The sequence below is a fragment of the Candoia aspera genome, chromosome 1 (assembly GCF_035149785.1).
Source record: "Candoia aspera isolate rCanAsp1 chromosome 1, rCanAsp1.hap2, whole genome shotgun sequence".
Classification (NCBI taxonomy): domain Eukaryota; kingdom Metazoa; phylum Chordata; class Lepidosauria; order Squamata; family Boidae; genus Candoia; species Candoia aspera.
The window spans coordinates 324,869,390-324,887,830 of NC_086153.1; the positions used below are offsets into that span (position 1 = coordinate 324,869,390).

General features: G+C 41.0%; 2 protein-coding genes across 3 annotated transcripts in view; one reads left to right on the forward strand and one right to left on the reverse strand.

Annotated features, from left to right (window-relative positions):
• Positions 1-768: 768 nt before the first annotated feature.
• On the forward strand, positions 769-15,354 carry SAV1 (salvador family WW domain containing protein 1). Of its 2 annotated transcripts, none has more exons than XM_063290550.1 (5): positions 769-1,019; positions 4,823-5,266; positions 12,210-12,480; positions 14,156-14,299; positions 14,574-15,354. In XM_063290550.1, exons 1-5 carry the CDS (start codon positions 926-928, stop codon positions 14,773-14,775), a joined length of 1,155 nt encoding a protein of 384 aa, XP_063146620.1. In that variant the 5' UTR covers positions 769-925; the 3' UTR covers positions 14,776-15,354. The 2 variants fall into 2 exon arrangements, with proteins under 2 accessions (XP_063146620.1, XP_063146621.1); XM_063290551.1 differs by having other exon boundaries at positions 770-984.
• Positions 15,355-16,744: 1,390 nt separating this feature from the next.
• The window catches only part of ATL1 (atlastin GTPase 1), a 32,650-nt gene continuing 30,953 nt past the window's right edge, over positions 16,745-18,441 (reverse strand). The window contains exons 13-14 of the mRNA XM_063290552.1: positions 18,170-18,184; positions 16,745-17,356 (exon numbers count right to left, since the gene is read on the reverse strand). Coding sequence (XP_063146622.1) covers positions 17,243-17,356; positions 18,170-18,184 — 129 coding nt within the window. The 3' untranslated portion in view covers positions 16,745-17,242. The remainder of the gene's footprint in view (positions 17,357-18,169; positions 18,185-18,441) is intronic.

An 18,441-nucleotide genomic window follows, 5' to 3' on the forward strand; every position in this document is an offset into this window, starting at 1 on the left:
ACTTAAAAGTAAAGACTCCCTCGCAGACCCATCTGTATCATTTTCTTGGCAGCAATGCAGATGTGACTTCCCACTGCTTTCTGGGAGGCTTTTTGTGGCTTTTTTTTTTGCCTGCCAGCACCGTAAAATCTCATTTCAACAGACTGAAACTACGAAGAACTGAAGTTTGCGCAGATGTGCACAAAATGTCACACCTGCGACAGGTGCGTAGCTGCTTCCAACTGCCAGGAAACTCTAAGCTTAACATGAGCAGGCTTAAACTCTTTTCCTCCAAGCCACGCGGTGGCGCACTCCCAACCGCGAGTTTTGTTTTATTTGTGTGGTAGGTTTTTTTGGGGGGGGGTGCCTTCGAGTCAGTGTTGACCCGCAAGTTTTTTTCGGAAGTGGTTTGCCATTGCCCCATTCTTAGGCTGAGACAGAGTGACTGGCCCAAGGTTACCCAGCTGACTTTTTGCCTAAGGTGGGACTAGAACTCACGGCCTCCCGATTTCTAGACTGGTGCCCGAACCACTAGACCAAACTGGCTCCGCGAGTTACGCCCTCCGTAACTTCCAGCTGCTCTTCCTCCTTCTCCTCGTCAGCTTCGACGCCCTCAGCGCTGGCTTCCCATTGTTCCTTGCGCGGAGTAGCCGCTGTTCCTTCAGATCGGGCTGTGGGCGGGAACGGAAAGTTTAGTCGGCAGCTTGCGAGCGAAGAGGAAAAGGAGCGCGGGCTGGGTGCGCGCCTCCTTGGAACTCTGTCCCACCCATCCAACCCCCCCCCCCCGTGCGGGACAGGAGACGTGGTGCGCGCGCTTGGCGCTCTGAGGGAAGGAGGCGACGGCGGAGGGCGGCGGCGATGGATCCTGACCGGGAAAGAGCCGCCCGGGGACGGCGGCGTTGGTGGCTCCTCCGGCGGCTGTGAAGGGGCGGCGGAGGGGAGGGGGATGCTGTCCCGGAAGAAAACGCGCGCCGAACTCTCCAAACCCGGCGAGGTGCAGGGCAAGTACGTGATCAAGGAGACCAGCCCGTTGCTCCGCAGTGAGTTGAGACCTGGTCGGGGAAGGGGAGCGGCGAGGGAGGAAGGAAAAGTGGGTGGGAGAAAAAGCATTCCCTCTCCAGAAGGGAAGAATGGGGCGGGAAGGGAATCTCGAAATCGCGAGGATGCTTTTTCCAAAGTGAGGATTGGCTTTAAGACAATGGTGGGAGAAGAGACCCAGCGATAGGTTTACATCTCACATCTTGTTGCAAGCTTTACTTCAGCCAGTTTAGCTTCAACGTTTTTTAATTAGGGGCAGCAGCTTCAAAAAGCAGTTTTGCTCCAGCAGATCAAAGCAAAAAAGGTTGAGATCTCTAGATAAGATCTCTAGATAAGGTTAGAAGATCAGTAGGGGGTGCTGGTTTTCGCTTGTCTAATTATAACAACAAATAACAAACTACTCCCTTTTGACCTCCTCAATTTAGGCTTTTTTTTTAAAGTACCCTTTGGAGGGGGGAATCCGAAGTAGGGTATTTGTGAAAGGTCTTGTGAACTTGGTCCTGGTGCTGCTGGCAAATACCAAGGCTGAGATATGCTCATTGACACTCTTTTTCTTAATTATCAGCGAATGTTTACTAAAAACAGCCAGTGTTACATCTCTGTTTCATATGTTTTGGGGCCCTGGGGGAAATAAAGTATATCTGGCAAGCCTGCAATCTGTCTACCCCTGCCAGAGTTCTCAAAGGCACAGATAGGAAGCAAATTGGACTTAAATCAGCTGTAGTTGTTGCTGTCTGTGCTCATTCTTTAAGGAGTGAAACCACTCTTGTTCTGTTCAAAGGGCCAAGTGTAGGCCATATGACTTTAACCTTATCACTGTATTATAATCTTTAAAAGATTATGCATGGTTAACCTAAAGCTTTCTAGTTTAGAGAGAAGACAGCTGTGGCTGTGATCTCATTCCATTCGCAGGGGGAGAGCAATATTTTTTTAATAAATTGGGTGGGGGAAAGAGAAACATTGGTTATGATCATAGGTGTTCTTCATCCTTCCCACCTTTTTCTCTATCATATCTAAATCTGACAGGAGCTCTCATATTTATGATCTTTAGCACCTGGGAGCCTAAGGAGCAGGAATCAGATCAAGATTTGAAATTAGTGCAAAATTAAATTACAGAAGCCTACAGGGATTGATAAAAATTAAAAGACTCAGTTAAAACCAGGGAGGGGAGATGTTAACTATTATGTGTGAATTAAATTTTCTTGCCCAGAGGTGATATACTTGAGAACCTCTAACACTAGCACAAAACAAGGATGCCTTTTATCTCTTTTCCATAAACTATCAGTTGCCTTGCAGTAAATAGAAATAGACTTTGGTTTTATCTAACAAGGTAAACTGTTAAATAAGCAATAATTATTTTTATTGAAATGAGGTTCATTGATCAAAAGAATCCAGGTGGGGGCCGGTAATTTCCCTTGATTCTTGGAGTCCTAATGCCCGGAAAAATAGTTTGAGGTTATGGTATGAATTAGCCAAACCTTTTTATTTGAAAAATAAATCCTGTTCATTGAAAAGATGTTATTACAATTTTCAAAAAGTCTGCATAGTATAAGGTTAAGATGTTAGATTTGAACCAGGGAGACCAAGTGCCAAATCAACTTGTGCTGGCTGATCTTGGGCCAGTCATTCTCTTAGCCAAACATCTTATAAGGTGGCTGTTATGAGGAAAATTAACGAATAACGCAACTCCAATAGCTTACTTAGATCAGTTTCTTTTATCTCAGAAAATTAGGTTGTATCTTGACTCATATTTTAGGGGAGTTGGGAAAGGTTGAATTTGGTATAAAAGCCATGAAGTCTGTCTGGTCAGAGTTTAAACAGCATGTAGGAGAGGAGATACAGTACCAGAATTTCACATTAATTACTACCCAATGCTATAATATTTGATTCCATCTCTGATTGCCCTTAGGCCTGGTGGGAGAGCAATGGTTGATATGCAAACTTAGAATGTGGCTGTTTTCCTGCTGACAAGTAAAAAAGAAAGGCAAAGCTAGAAATAGGTTTTGATCAGGTATAGGCAATCTGTGAGTGCAGGGCTGCATATATTTATAAGTTCCCCTTTTTGCAACTCTGACCATCATTGCCTGAAACATAGCATAATTTCCTACCATTTTGAGCAGACAATTGGATGAAGATTGTAGGGTATGCATTAAAATGGCATATGGGTAAAAAGGAAACTCCCCCACCACCTCATTGGTTTTGCAGCCCTCAGTTGCTCCTCACAAATATTAAGTTTGGCCTATGGCTTTAAAAAAGGTTATCCACTCCTATTTTAGATGAAGTTAAGCAGAAGCTAAAATGATTTGACTTAGTTTTTGCCTTAGAGAAGGAAAAAGAAAGGTTTTCTTACCACTCTCCAAAATAGCTCCCTGAGCTTCTCTTATTAAACTATTTATTCTATTGCTACTGTGCTTAGTTCAGATAAAACCAAGGGAAATTAGATTTGGGTTCAGTTTGGGCTCACTTGTGAAAAAAGGTCTTCTCTGCACTGTTTGCTACCAGGTTATGAAATGTGAAGAATCTAGATAAAATTAGTTGAGCAAGCTTAACACTGGATAGATATAGTTATCGTGATGGAGGGGAAATTAGAGAGGGCTAGTCTAAGAGAATCACTGCCAGGAGTGGAGAATCTGTTGCACTTCAGATGTTGCTGAACTCTGTCTTCTAGTAGCTTGCAGTTATGCAGTATCCAGAAGGTTGCAGATTCCTTACTTCTGCTGAGGCCTGAGAAGTTATACCATTTTCTACAGCTAATTCTCATAACTGGAGATTTTGGGAATTACAGCCCCAACATAAGGGCACTGTGTCAAGCAAGCTCACCCTAGAGTAAGATTTATAGAGTTGCATAGAAATCTGTATCGGCAATATTCATAAGTCAACAGTGGTAACACACATCAAACAGAAAATAGTCTGTCTGTTGTTGTCTCCCCTGACCTCAGTGTTTCAGAATACACTAGCCCGCACTGCGTTATTATTACACACTGGAATAATACGAAATAATTATATAAATTTATAGAAACTTGAATTACATAATGTGCCAGTACCTCAGCAATGTTTCATGCAGCTTGAAATTCCTTAATTTCAGAAATAGACATGGATGACTATCATCTTAAGCCATCATTTGGTTTGTTTGAGTTTGCCTTAACCTGTTTTATGGATGTACCCATAATTACTTACTGATGATGTGTGAGGCAAGCCACTATGAGATGTTTAGGAAGGGCTGAGTGTAAATGCAGTCTATGGGCAGACAATGTTTACAACGATGTTGTATTGAACAGTGAATGTACATACTTCAGGAAGAGCTACAGTGTAGCTATCTAATGTCTAACTAGACCACAATTCCACATATATCAAAAGTATAGGTTCTATTTCAGAATATCCCACAAACTTCCTGAACATAATCTTTGGCATTTATGCTTAAGATAGACTCATAAAGAGGCAGTGGAACACTTTTGACCCTGGCCATGATATTTATTCATGAAGAAGTGAAATAGATTTTAAGATGCTTAAAAATATATAGAATTATCTTACTCTAAATGAAATGACATTAAAATTTTGCTGAGAACTTTGATCCTAGCATTGCATTGTAAGCTTAAAACGACGTTTAAATACCTTGAGGTTTCTGCCTAGAGTGCTGTTGGAATTGTGGAGTTCAGGGCTCATGATCATATAAAGAAGCAGTCTTCCTCAGGATTGCTATCTCTCTGTTTTATAGTGTTTAAAACTTAATGTATCCACTCTTTCCTTGTTAAAATCTTTAAATAGCCTAAGTTGTATTTATTGTTGCTATAATATTCTGCCACAGATCTGATGCCTTCATTCATCCGTCACGGTCCCACCATTCCAAGACGAACAGATATCTGCCTTCCAGATCCAGTGTCTTCTGTCTATTCGGCAAGTGGGGATGGAGCCCTTTCCAGAAATCAGAGCTTCCTTAGGACTCCCGTGCAGAGGCCTCCTCACGAAATAGTATGTCGGGAAAGCAACAGGCTATCTGCCCCTTCCTACCTTGCCAGGAGTTTAGCTGAGGTCCCTCGGGAATATGGCTTATCTTCACAGTCCTTTTTAACAGAGGCCAACTCAGTTACTGAAAATGGAGATGCTGGATCCCGTTACTATTTTGGTCACTTTTATAATGATCAGAGACGACATCAACTGGGGGATCATGTTCAGGAAGAATATAGATACTATGAACATAATACTGACCTCATCCAGAGGATGTCACAAAATCAGGGAAGACACAGTTCAGGCAAGTATCTTTGGGCTATTTACACAAAATCTGCAATTGGAAAGCATCATTCTCTTTTTTGCTCTATGTAAAATAACAGCATCTGTACAGTATTTTTTATGGTTTTGCTAGTAAAATTCAGGATGATTGAACATGTCAACATCTGTAGCTGCCTTGAATTGAGTCACAAAACAGCTGTGGCCATGTGTAATTACCCTCATATTTTTATTGACATTACCTTGACACATTTGGCTCAAGAATCAAATTATTACGGAAACAGCAAACAACTTGGCTGACAGCTGTGAAAAAGAACAATGTCCTAGAAGTGTCCACGAGGGTCAGAACTGAAGGGCTTATGCATTTCCTCTACTAATTTGGTTAAACAGTTGTTCTCAGAAAGCTGCTATGATTACCATCAATTAGTCAGCGAGCCCATAGAACTAGCTTTTAAGAGGACCCATATTGAATCTCAGCAAAAAAAGCCAGCTCTGAAGGGTTCCTTCTTTTAAGTCTTTGTGTTTTGCTTGTTGGTATTTGATAAACCCCATTGTATGGGCAAGCAATCTGATTTAAATTCATTAAGCTAAGAATTAAGGTAACAGCGTTCTGTGACTGTCGTGCCGGCCACATGACCGCAGAAGTGTCTTCGGACAAGGCTGGCTCTTTGGCCATGAAATGGAGATGAGCACCGCCGCCTAGTGTTGGACACAACTAAACGGGAACTTTTACCTTACCTTTAAGCTAAGAACTAATGTAAAGTTCCATCTATTTCACTAGACATGTTAGTGATTCTTTCCTCCTGCTGCCTCTACAGCACATTTCTTTCTTCCATTTGGGCAACTATGCACACTCTCACTTCAGTCAAAGCCCCAAGTCATCAGCCATGAGCCCCATGGCTGCCCATTCCTCTCACCATCCTTGCAAGCGTACAGTATCCTCCTCTGCATTCCCCCTTCCTCAGATCCCTCCCCTGACTCCTGTTGTAGAGGGCAAGAAGCAAACCACTTAGATATGATTGTGACACCTCCCTTCAAACCCAGTCAGAGAAGGAAGAGAGGGAACTGTCCCTAGATGAGGAAGCGAACCTGCAGGCAGCCTTTGAGTCCATCAGTCTAAAACGTAGATTTCCCTGACTGCCCAGGAGGTCTGTAAATTCCTGGGCCTGGAAGAAGCAGAACCCCACCTCCCTCCCAGACCTCTGATGGGTCTGCTGGCAGCAGAGGTCATCCCTGAGTCCTAGCACCCCCACTACCTCTCTTTCAACAAGAAGTCCCTGAAGCATAGTGCAAGCCCCATAGGCAATGGGAAGTGTTCCATTCTTGCTCCTAAACTGTATACTTTTCCTCATCTAGTTCTAGACCTGCTCAAATCCTTCAGTGGGTCTCTCTGTGGCAACCTTGGTTTCAGGAGCTATCTGGAGTAAACATACAAACCCCAGGAAAACAGAGAATTTGCCGTGCAGAGCACACAAGGCTGCAACTTTAGTCATAAGAGCTTCCCTGGCTGCCTCAGTCTTTTGTCACAGTTGGGTTTTTTTTTCCCCCCTGTAGGCCAGACAAGTGCAACCCAACCATCTGGAGCGTAGGGTACTCGGATCAGACAAGCAGATTAACCAAGCTGGCTATCTTCATGGCAAATGCTAGGCTGGATAGTGCCCAGTTCTCAGAGGCTTGGTGGCTAATGTAGCTACTAGGAGCAACTATGATTGAAGAACTGGAGCAGACTCTAAATCCAAAACAGTGCATGTATCTGGTCCATTTGGTGTAGTCTAGTCTAATCAAGACCAAGCACAAAAAGAAACCTCTGTCCTTAGTTTTGGTAGGGGGTTGGTATGTTCCATTTCAGAATGTCCTGACTTCACTGTAGGAAAACAGGATATTGGGCTTACAATGAAGGTGGTTCTTCTACATCAGAGAAAGGGCATCTGGCCCACACAGGAATTATTAAAGGGAAAAAAGATGAAATGTCTATGAGGGAGGGCATTTCATTACAAGATTTCTATATTGTGTCAGTCTGGGGACTCTTAACCTATACAGAACTCATCTGTCTTATTCCTCTGTTTTTCATGTTTTCTTTGATCTCTCTTTCTGGGTTATCATTTCAAAACTGGGAAATCAGTTACCTCATTGCACAGGAAGCAACATCAGAAATTCTTCTAGTCCTACCTCTGGAGCAAGTGCATATAGAGACCCAGGGTGATGGCCTTGAAACAAATATTCAGAAACTGTAATGTAAACAGTGAGGATAGAATGGGAAGGGAGATAGTATTAAGAAGAGACTCAGGATGACTCCTCCCTGCCTCACTGAGATATAAGAGGGAGAGGAGAAGAAGCACAATTCGACTTTCAAGATTTTGTTGTTATAGCCTATCTCAAAAAAGTTTAGTTCTCGTCTTCCTGTGGATTATGTTTCCTGATCTGGTCTGTGTCAAAGGGTTGACAGTGGGAGGAAAATACCCACTTCAGGATACCTATTGCGGCTATAGAAAAAGGACCTTTGTGGCAAGTCCAATGTAGCATTTTGGTTTGTTTGGGAAAATATACTTGGTATATATAGCGTACTCAGATTTTCAGGTCTTGAAATCCAATTATGTCCATCTCTTTCCATTGGGCTCTGATAATCTTTCCCTGCTGATTCACAGAATATAAGTTTTAAAGAGCATGGGCAGCTTTGGTGTCACTGGGGTCTCTGTTGCGGGAGTTTGGTGGTAGGACTGGCCTGACAATGGAAGTGAAATCAAAAATTGCTGGGCTGGCTGGTTGCCTTTGTTTAATTCTGAGGTTTGAAGACATCATGACAGGAAAGGAAGGCCAAGCCACAGCTAGTGCTTCAGCTTTCTCATGGTTTCTTTCTTAAGGCAACTCATTGAAATAAGAGAAAATAAATAAGATGCTTCAGTGAAATGGCAGGAAATTACTTTGAATTCTGGCCTCAGACTTTGGAAGAAAGGAAAGTTTGCATCTTTGAGAGATTGGAAGCGGGTTGTTTCTTTTACCATTGGCTGAGAAGCAGTTAATGTGTGAATGGGCAGAAACTAAAAATGTTCCAAAGAAATAAGAGGATGGAGTAGAAATATTGAAATGAGGAGGAATGGCAGACTGCATGATATCCTCAGGCACTTACCCTGTGGCTGACACCCCAAAATATAATTCCATGCTGAGTATGCAAGCTTAAACTCTTTTTCACATTTTGTAGAGGCAAAAGTTCTGAAAGCAGGCTTTCAAACTAATTACCACACACTTATTGACTGGTTTTAGTGGAGAGGAGTTTAACCCAATTACCCTAGTCCTTATTTTGAAACTCTGAAATTCTTCTCTTGCATCAGAAGACATTTTGGTATTCCCAAGAACAGGTTCTACGCATGTATTATTCTTAGAATGCCCTTAAATTAATGGCCTTTTAACACTTCAGTCAAAATGCATCTCACAAATTCTTTCCCTGAACAAGATATTTTCTGGTGAGAAAAAGATTGGAGAAAAACAGGAAAGTTCTCATAATAGGATGGCTTAGAACTGGAAGATGATGCAATTCCCCCACCCGCATAACCTTCCTTGAATGAAGTTTTTGCATACCAGAAGTCTTGTCTGGAAGCATCCTTGGAAACTTCTCATTTAAGAGAGTGGGGTTGTTCTAAGTCAAAACAAACCAGATGCTCATGCTTCTGTCTCCAGGCTCTTCTCTCACAGCTTCACTATCTACCAAGGAAGAGAGGAACATGTGTCTACAGCCACCATGACTAAAAAAAAGCTGGAAAATCATACTAAGCTAATTAATGGATCACCGCTACCACACACATCCCAGAAAGCATTTACGTCAAGTAGTGTGTTGATGAGTAGTGCCTCATGGTGGAGTGACAAGAGTTGCAGTATTACTGAGCACTTTTGTCTGGGTGCAGATGAGTTGATAACTGTTTCCGGGAAGCAATAATTCATATAAACAAGGTATTATGCTTTTTAGCCACTCTACTCAGTGGTGTCATGCAGTATCTGCAACCTGGTTGCACTGCCCCTTCATGATGACTGTACTGTATAAACTGAAGCCAATTTAGTGGCCTGCTAGAACCACTGAAATGGAGCAGAGCTTATAACACAGCTGAGAAGCTGACACAGAAAAAAATTATCTTAAAATAGCTTCAGTGAGCATGTCAGAGAAACACAGGTTATTGATCTTACACATTCAGCCCTCCCAAGCATAAAGAATCACACGCTTAGACAGAATAGGTTAAGAAGTAAAAAAAAATCTTGCTGACTTTATTGTTGCTTCTGTTACATCCATCTTGGTGGAAAATATGAAATTCCTTTCTTCTTTTTTTCCTAAATACTTAGTTTGCCCGAAACTCTCAGCCTTATTTTGCTGCCAAGGGCTGTGTGGAAGAAAGGGGAACTCCAGGCCCACCACATGGTGCCCAGAATGGAGGAGAGCATCACACAGCCCTGTGCTTCTCTCAGTGGAAGGAGGAGAGAGATGGGGGGTGGGGGGAGTGGGAGTGGCAACAAACAGCTTTCTCAGAGTTGCATTGTGGGTCAACTCAATTTACATGCTAATTCACATGCTAATGAGGCATGCTGGATTTGCCAGGACTTCCAACATAAATGACTTAGATAAGTAAAGTTTTTAAAACATGTGAGATGATCTTCAGAAAGTTCATTTTTTTATTTTCTCCAAAAAACAAAACCATTTAACCAGTGATAGGCTTTGATCAAAGGGTTGGCTGTCTTCTCTTTTCCTTCCCAGTTGGCCCAAGAAGCTGAGAGGGTCTCTTCATTCCTGCCAGCACTTAAAATAAGCCAAATTCTCCTTAAAATCAAATACTTGGGAAGAAACTGACAAGGGGTCCTTTGGTCTTTGTGGCTTGATAAAGTCCTTTAGAGCAGGGTTCCTCAACCTTGGCAACTCTAAGCTGTGCGGACTTCAACTCCCAGAATTCCCCAGCCAGCTGGCTAGGGAATTCTGGGAGTTGAAGTCTGCACAGCTTAGAGTTGCCAAGGTTGAGGAACCCTGCTGTAGAGAATAAGGAAGACAACCTTGACAGAAATACGAAAGAAATGTTACCTAGGCAAAAAGGGCTGAAAAAATTTTAAGAGATAATATTCAGAAGTGACTCAAGAGTATAAGAACGGGGATGAGGTAAAGCACAATCAGACTTGTAAGATATTATTATTGCTGGTTGTCACCTGTAAAGCCCTTCATGGCTTGGGGCCGGCTTACCTAAGGGACTGCCTTCTCCCAGTTGTTTCTGCCCGTCCAATTCGATCTAGTGGGTTGGGTATGCCACGGGTCCCGTCAGCCAGGGAGTGTCGGTTGGTGGGAACTAGAAGGCGTGCCTTCTCTTCCGTAGTGCCTGCCCTCTGGAACATCCTCCCTCCAGAAATTAGGATGTCCCCAACCCTGTTGGCCTTTCGTAAGGCCTTGAAGACCTGGCTTTGTGCCCGGGCCTGGGGCCTCAAGCATGTGGATGGTCCTGTCTCTTGGCTGTATTAACATCCATGCATTACTCACTTGGCAGCCATGTATATTTATTTTGTATTTATTTTATATTTTAACTGTTTTAATTGTAATTGTTTTAATTGTTGTAAGCCATCCAGAGTCACTCGCTGAGATGGGCAGCTATAGAAATCAAATAAAATTATTATTATTATTATTATTATTTTGCCAGGCTACTTTAGACTTCCTGTGGAATTGATTTCCTTGGCCTGGTCTGCCCTAGAGGGGCTGACAAGTCCTGACTTGTCACTGGACAAGAGTAGTAATTTGACCTGCTCTACAGTGACAGTCTCTTTCCACCATCAGTCTTTTCCTCTGGAAAACGTGAGCCAGCTAGTCCTCTTGTTTAGAGCAGTGGTGCAGAACATCATTTCTACAGGTAGCAGGTAGTATTTTCCTTGACTCCCATTATACCTTCATCCTTTCCATATGAGAGTGATAGAACACAATCCCAGGTTCAAAGTGATGGGACAGTAGATGAGAACTGCTACTGAAGAATCTCCTCTGCCTGTTAACTTAGAAAATAGATGCTGTTTGGAGTAGAATGTACTATATTACAGGAAGTTTAGTTAAGCCAATGCTGACATAGACTAAGGAAGCTTTGTATGTTCCTTGGAAATATCTTTTCTGAGACTTCATGCCTAAAACCAAAGGAAACTCAACTTTCATTAATCTCTTAATTTCTTGGAAAACTTTGATTCCAGGTTTTCTGGCATCTTGGGAAAATAATTCCACAATAAAAACCCTTTTGTTTCCAGACAATCAGTTCTATATGACATATGACCCCAAGTATCTATTTCTTTTTGTTTTCTCTATTGGAAAACATTGGAACTGGAAAGTTTGAATACTGCTTTTTAGCTGCTCATTTATCTAGCTTAGAAGATATTTTTGGCCATGTCATTGCCCTCACATTGTCCTCCATGTTATTGAGTCTTCTCATGAGTAAAGGAGGGTGTTAACAGCTTTTCTTCTAAGAGCAAGCTTGTGCTAAAGTAAATTTTGATTCACAATTGATTGGTTATATGGTCAGCACCTGGCTTACACTGGGCTTGGAAACTACACAGATTTGGGCCTGGTTAGTACTTAGATGCAAGACTACCAGGGAATACCCGGTGTTTAGGCTAGACTGGGAAGAAGGTAGTGGCAAATCTTGAATGTACTGTTACTAAGAAAATTACATTCATCTGACAATAAAGTCATCAGAAGTTGAACTGGCTCAAAGTAAAGTTTACTTTGGAGCCTATTACAAAAGAATTTCAGTTTACTGGTAAGTGGATGTGATTTTCTGAAAGGAAAAAGAGCATGAGTCAGAGATGCTCTCTCCAGACAGGAACATTTACAGGAGGAAACTCTAAATCTGGATCCAGAGGTAGCATATTATGGAACTGATCACAGTCTTTTCCTCCTTTTCTGAGGAAAGAAATTAGACTGTTAAATATTATTTGCTTTATTGATAATCCTGTTTGTCTTGGTTTTCCAGGCATTGGAAGGGTTGCTGCAACATCATTAGGAAATTTAACAAACCACAGTTCAGAAGATTTACCTCTCCCTCCTGGTTGGTCAGTAGACTGGACTCTTAGAGGAAGAAAATACTACATAGACCACAACACTAACACAACACATTGGAGCCATCCACTTGAGCGAGAAGGGCTGCCTCCAGGATGGGAACGTGTTGAATCAGCTGAATTTGGAGTGTATTATGTTGACCACATCAATAAAAGAGCACAATATAAACACCCTTGTGCTCCCAGGTAACATGCTTGTGGTCTTCACTATAGAATTTTTGAATAGAGAGAGAGAGTGGTGCTGTAAGCTAATCAATTTCTGTATTGCATGTATGTATTTTCACTTATTTTTAACTTATACTGTAAGAGTAATACCAGCAACACTGGATTTTTGCATGTTTGTTGACAAAGCTTATTAAAGATAATCAACTATGGGTATATGCAGAACATTCCAGCTTAGCATAAAGCTTCATGAAATATCCCATTTTGAATATAAAATTGCTATTTGACATGCAAGATGGGCTGTTTTCTGGCATTTTTGGAAACAGTTGAAGCTTAAAACTCCACACAAAAAATGGAAAATTTTCAAACTTTTTAATCAACTGTTGGATAGCGAATAGCCAACACTTTATTAATAAGAGGTATTTATTACCATTCCCCCCCCAACTCTCTTGTAGTGGAGGAATTAACAATTACCTTACATACAATTACCTCTACCTCTGTTCTACTCAGATTCTAAACTCTGAAGAATATAGTTAGAAATATTTATTTATTTTCTCTGGCAGAGAGAACGAGTAGGCCAATACTCTCATTTTGCAAACAGAAAATACTAAAATGGAAATAATTGTGATGTGCCAAACCTAAATTAGAAAAATTGAACTGAAATGGATTCAGGGCTCCAGGTCTAGCACTGACATAAAACATGGTCTGTGTTGCAGGGCCCAGAGCACCACTTTTGCTCAGCATCCTTCTTGAGTTGGGGAATTCTAGTCACAATGAAAATTGTATAAGTCTCCAGGAATTTCTGAGGAGGGTCACAATGTTTAGCGTTTCATTGGCTCAAAATGAAGTCTTAAGAAACACAGTTAGAAAACAGAACACTCAAGTCAAAATGCTCAGTTCCTGCTGTGGAAAATCATTTCTATTACATTAATACTCCTAGATTTATGTCCCTTTTTAAGTTTGATACTGTTATTGGTAACCAGAGTTTTAACAAGGCAGATTGTTGATGACTGCTATACAGAGTTGCTGGGAGTTGGGGTGCATACCTCATTATTAGATTATTAGCATTACTATGGAACTCCTCCTAATAATACATGCACTTGTGCATCTTATGGAAATGTTGCCAAACCTCATCAGTTGTTTTAAATCCTCTTGGGCAGAAATATTGGACTATATATTTGAATAATTTGTATGTAGACAGATGAATAAATATGAGTTCAGAGAAATTAAAAGTCAATTTAAATTATGACTTAATGGCAGCACTTAGCCAATGTAGGCTAATTCCCCACAAGAGCCAAAAAGAGTCAGATCTCGTTAGTACTTGAGTGATTCACCACCAAACCTGAATGCTCTAAAAAAACAATTCAGAAGGCACCACTAGAAGCCACTTTCATATTGTTGCCTCAACTATAGGAATGTGTCAACGAGTCACAAAAAGCTAAGCTTGATTTGAAAGACACTTTGCTTTTTTGCTTTTTTTTTTTTACTAAAAAAACCCCCACTTTCCACAGTCTCTAATCACCTGTCTAAGCCAGAAAATCTGTGATTGGTCTTTGGAAGAGTATGAGGCAGAATTTAAAAGCCAAGGAGCATCTGTCTAGCCACATCTTGCTCAAGCTAATGCTTTCTTGCTCACACATGTTGCTAGTTTTTGTTGTAAAAATATTTTCTGCCTGCTTTTTGTTGTGTCCCTTTGCAGCGTTCCCCGCTATGACCAACCACCTCCTGTGACATATCAACCACAGCCAGCTGACAGAAGTCAACCCATCCTTGTACCTGCCAATCCATACCACACTGCAGAGATTCCAGACTGGCTGCAAGTCTATGCTAGGGCTCCTGTGAAGTGAGTATTACTAAAACTTTGTTTCTGTGCTATGATAAAGAGCTTTTATAGATTCACAATATTGTGTTACGTTTGAATTACAACCTTAAAGATACTAAGTGTAGGTTATCAAAAGTATTTTTTCTCCCAGAATCAATTTTGTTGCAATAGACAGTGTTAATTGGATAAGTTTGTATTTCAGCATAGTGGTATAAATTGTTTCTGACATATTCAGTGACATTAGTTAGCCTTTCTCTTACACGCCTGCTTAATATACTCTTGTATCTTCTAACAGATACGATCACATACTGAAATGGGAACTCTTCCAGTTGGCCGACCTGGATACGTATCAGGGAATGCTGAAGTTGCTTTTCATGAAGGAGCTGGAGCGGATTGTGAAGTTGTATGAAGCATATCGCCAAGCCCTCCTCACTGAACTGGAGAGCCGCAAGCAAAGGCAGCAGTGGTATGCTCAGCAGCACAGCAAGAATTTCTGAGCTGCTTTTTTTGCTGTGGACTTTGATGAAAGTTATCAGAACTCTAAGGGACTTTTTGCGCTCCTTAAAAAAAATCGTGAATGAGTGCTTTGGTTAAAAAGGCAGTTTCTCCCTGGATTTTGCACCTTTTGTAATTATCTTCTTTGTGTATCATGGTTTTCGAATACAAAAATGTTTGTTGTATAAAAAAGTTAGTTTCTTATTCTGAAAGCTACTGTCGAGGGAAAAGACAAGAACAACTTCATGATTATTTTGTCTGGCATGTTTTTTCTAGCAAATGGTTTTACTTTGAAGAAGCAAGATTTCCTTTTTCAAATAGGAAATGCCATTGTAAGTTTTTCATGAAAGCAGGCATGCGCTTTTAAGAAATCCTAATTCCTGTTGCACAACTGGTGATTCCACAGGTTGTCTTGTATCTGGAGGATAGAGAGATACTTCTGGTGCTGAAAATGAGCTGGTAATGTTTGCAGCTTTAATATACAAGGTAACCACATAGGGCTTTTTTCAGTGTCTGCCTTCAGAATAATGGTTTTCTGTTTAACCCAAGTACTTAATAAATTACTGCCTTATTTTGTTCAACATTGTTCTGATTCGCTGTTGGGCATTTGTTTGAGGAAATGCCATGTGTAGACTGGTGGAAGCAGTTTGTAGCTTTGGAAGTATTCCAGGCAGATAAGACTGGACCAGCATTTAAGGAGTAACGGTAAACATGATGTTGGAGGACTGAGCTGTCTTGGCCATATGCAGTAAATCTTATCACAGTTAAAGTAGCAGTGAACAGTTTTATAAAACCTTTATTTGGTGGCAAAGTAGTTTTATATTCAAGACTCCAGAGCAACTAATTTTCATCTATTGGTCATTCTGAATTGTTGTTTATGAGTTCTCCGAGACATCTGTGTTCTGTAAAATAAATGTTTTTGTTTAAAATTTGTAATAGAATATAATGAAGGCTAGATTAGATTTCTTACTTTTTTGTTGTTATTGTTGTTGCCAGCTTAGCAACAACTTACCTCTAGATGTGGTAAAGTAGGACAAAGCACCATTCGTAGGCCTTGTGTGTATGTTTGTACAATATGCTTAGCCTGATTACTGAATTAACTCATTTTCTGGATTCATGCATACAGTCAGGACCAGAAATATTGGAACAAGGATAACTGTTTTGGCATTTGGCCTCTGAACACCGCCACACTGAAGTTGAAAGGAAACACATGAGGTGGGAGCGAAGTCAGGACTTTCAGCTGTAATTCAAGGGGTTTGACAAAAGTGGGGCACTAACCATAACATACTGAGCCGCAAAATCTAACCAGGATTAATCCTAAATTCACCATATAAGAATTAAACCACACACAATCCAATTGTGATTGTTCTTTAAAAAGAATATGTGCAGGTTTTTTTCCCTAAAAGGGCCGCTGTTAGGGAAATCAGAATGACAACTATTGCAGAGTAAATCAATCTTGCCTCTTGTGTTTAGAGTGAGACAAGGAAGTTTCTGCATGAGCATTTGGAAATTAATAAAACAACAAATGGGTTATTGTCTTAGGAACAAACTTTTAATCAACAATAAAATAATAAAAACTAGGAACACTCTTTATGCACTAAACAAAAATATATACAGTGGAATTCTCAGACATGTTAAAAAAGGCTTTTCCATCCCTTTAACATATCATAGCAAAAGAAATTTCTGCAGCTTCAGAGAAGGCAAGTGAATAAGCTGGATGAAGAAAAGTGTGCATATCAAAACCTTTATGTGTAAATTGGACAATGTTAAGATAACCCCACTTACATAAGAGTATAGTTTACATCCAGACCATTACTCTTATTGATGAGATTTGCCTCTTTAACATCTTCCAGGTGCTCATAATGGTTTTGATTTGCATACGTACCTTCATCAAACTGCATGGATGTGTCCATGAAGTTACCAGGAGTTGAGTTTGACTCAAAGGAGAGTCTTACCCCCCCACCCCCCACCCCCAGAAAGCCTGAGGCTGTCTTGATGACTCAAGGGGCTTGGATTCAGAGAAGCCCATACAAGCAGTTGTGTACATGATCTATCAACTGCACTGCTGCTGTATCCAGTTCTTGCTGCTTGTGGATGGCAGGGCTCAGCTGTGAGAAAAAAACCCAGTGTGAGAGGAGAAACGATGATCTCTGGCTCTGGCCTTAATCTCTTAAAACGATTTGAAACAAGACAGCATTTTCTTGAGAATCAAGGAGTACTGAGCCTGTAGCAAAATTAAGTCACTGCCTCCTGTTTGAAAAGAAAATGACAGTCATGCTGATTCATCCACTCTCAAGCAGGGCATTGTCCAAATTAAAGCAGCCACACTTAAGCCATTGGTGCGTGTGAATGGGTTATCAGTTTCCTCCATCTTCCATTTTGAGGAGTGCCAGAGGTTGGTACATGGATGCAAAAGTGGTTAACATGTTTAATGATGTATTTCTTGCACCTCTGTGGAAAGCATCTGGATTACATGGTCTTCTTCTCTGTCCCTTCCTTGGGTTCTACCTTCTGAGCTGTAGGGAAAGCATGATGGTACAAATGTCTGTGTGTGGCAGCTGCACTGTAAAGTTTGTACAAAGCCTGAAAACCAAAACATAAAAAGCTTAGGAGAGGGAAAAAGCTTTCAGCTTCTCTTCCGGCTGCCTACTCCTAAGTAGGCATGCTACATGTATCCAGTCCAGGTCTCGGTACATACTCATATTCGGCAGAAATGCAGCAAAGCCAACAACATGCCGTTCAGCTTTTAAAAAATGTCAAGGCCTCATGAGTTGCTTGAAAGGGTATGATAGTTTCTAGATAACGTTCTGAGAAGCCTAACTTTTCACTTCATCTCAAGCTTGTGCCTTGTCTTTTCAATTACTGATGGAATTTATGCAAAACATGAAAACACAATGCAAATTCCTCAGTTCAACTACATGTATCCCACTGGCTGTATAAATCTGCTTTTTGCCAGAGGAATTGATGTTTTAAGTTATTTCAGGGATGGTATTCTCTAGAGAGCTGACCTTGCTTCCTTTAGCATAAGAGACTTGGATCCTTTCCCAGCAAATCTTACTGAGAAGAGCAGCAGATGTAGTGGATACACAGGCCACCGCTGCTGCATGGCCTGCATGTAACAGCAGAAAAGTTGACTGTCAGGCTAGGCATTATGCTCTGAGAGCTATATTAAGCTGCTGCTGTTGTTTTTTTGGTCTCTGATCTAGATTCCAAAACAAAACAAAGCAAGCAGTCAAATTCTGCATCTGCCTTCCCAGTTCCAGCCCAAGATGAGAAAGATTTTAAAACTAGTACAATAAAAGCCACTGAAGCCACATGAACCTACATGCACGCATCATTCATATATGCACACTGGTGGAAAAGGAATTGCTTTTGCATAAAGAGAAATTAGCTTACCTCATTTGTATTTCCCTGCAGAAAAGACAATTGCAAAAAGAGAGAAAAAGAAAGAACCAAGGTGAGAGAAAGAACACATGGTGTTCTTGCATTTATGTTCCTATTCCCATTTTATCCTGATGTACTCTGGAGAGGGTGCATCCAATCTACTCTGCCTCCCCTTCTTCTTGCTCACACCTACGAAGTTACCTCATTTATTTCTCCAGCCACTGGTTCATCCAGTCAAAGCTATCTATTAGCAACACCATCCTTCTAGCTAAAGACTTACATAC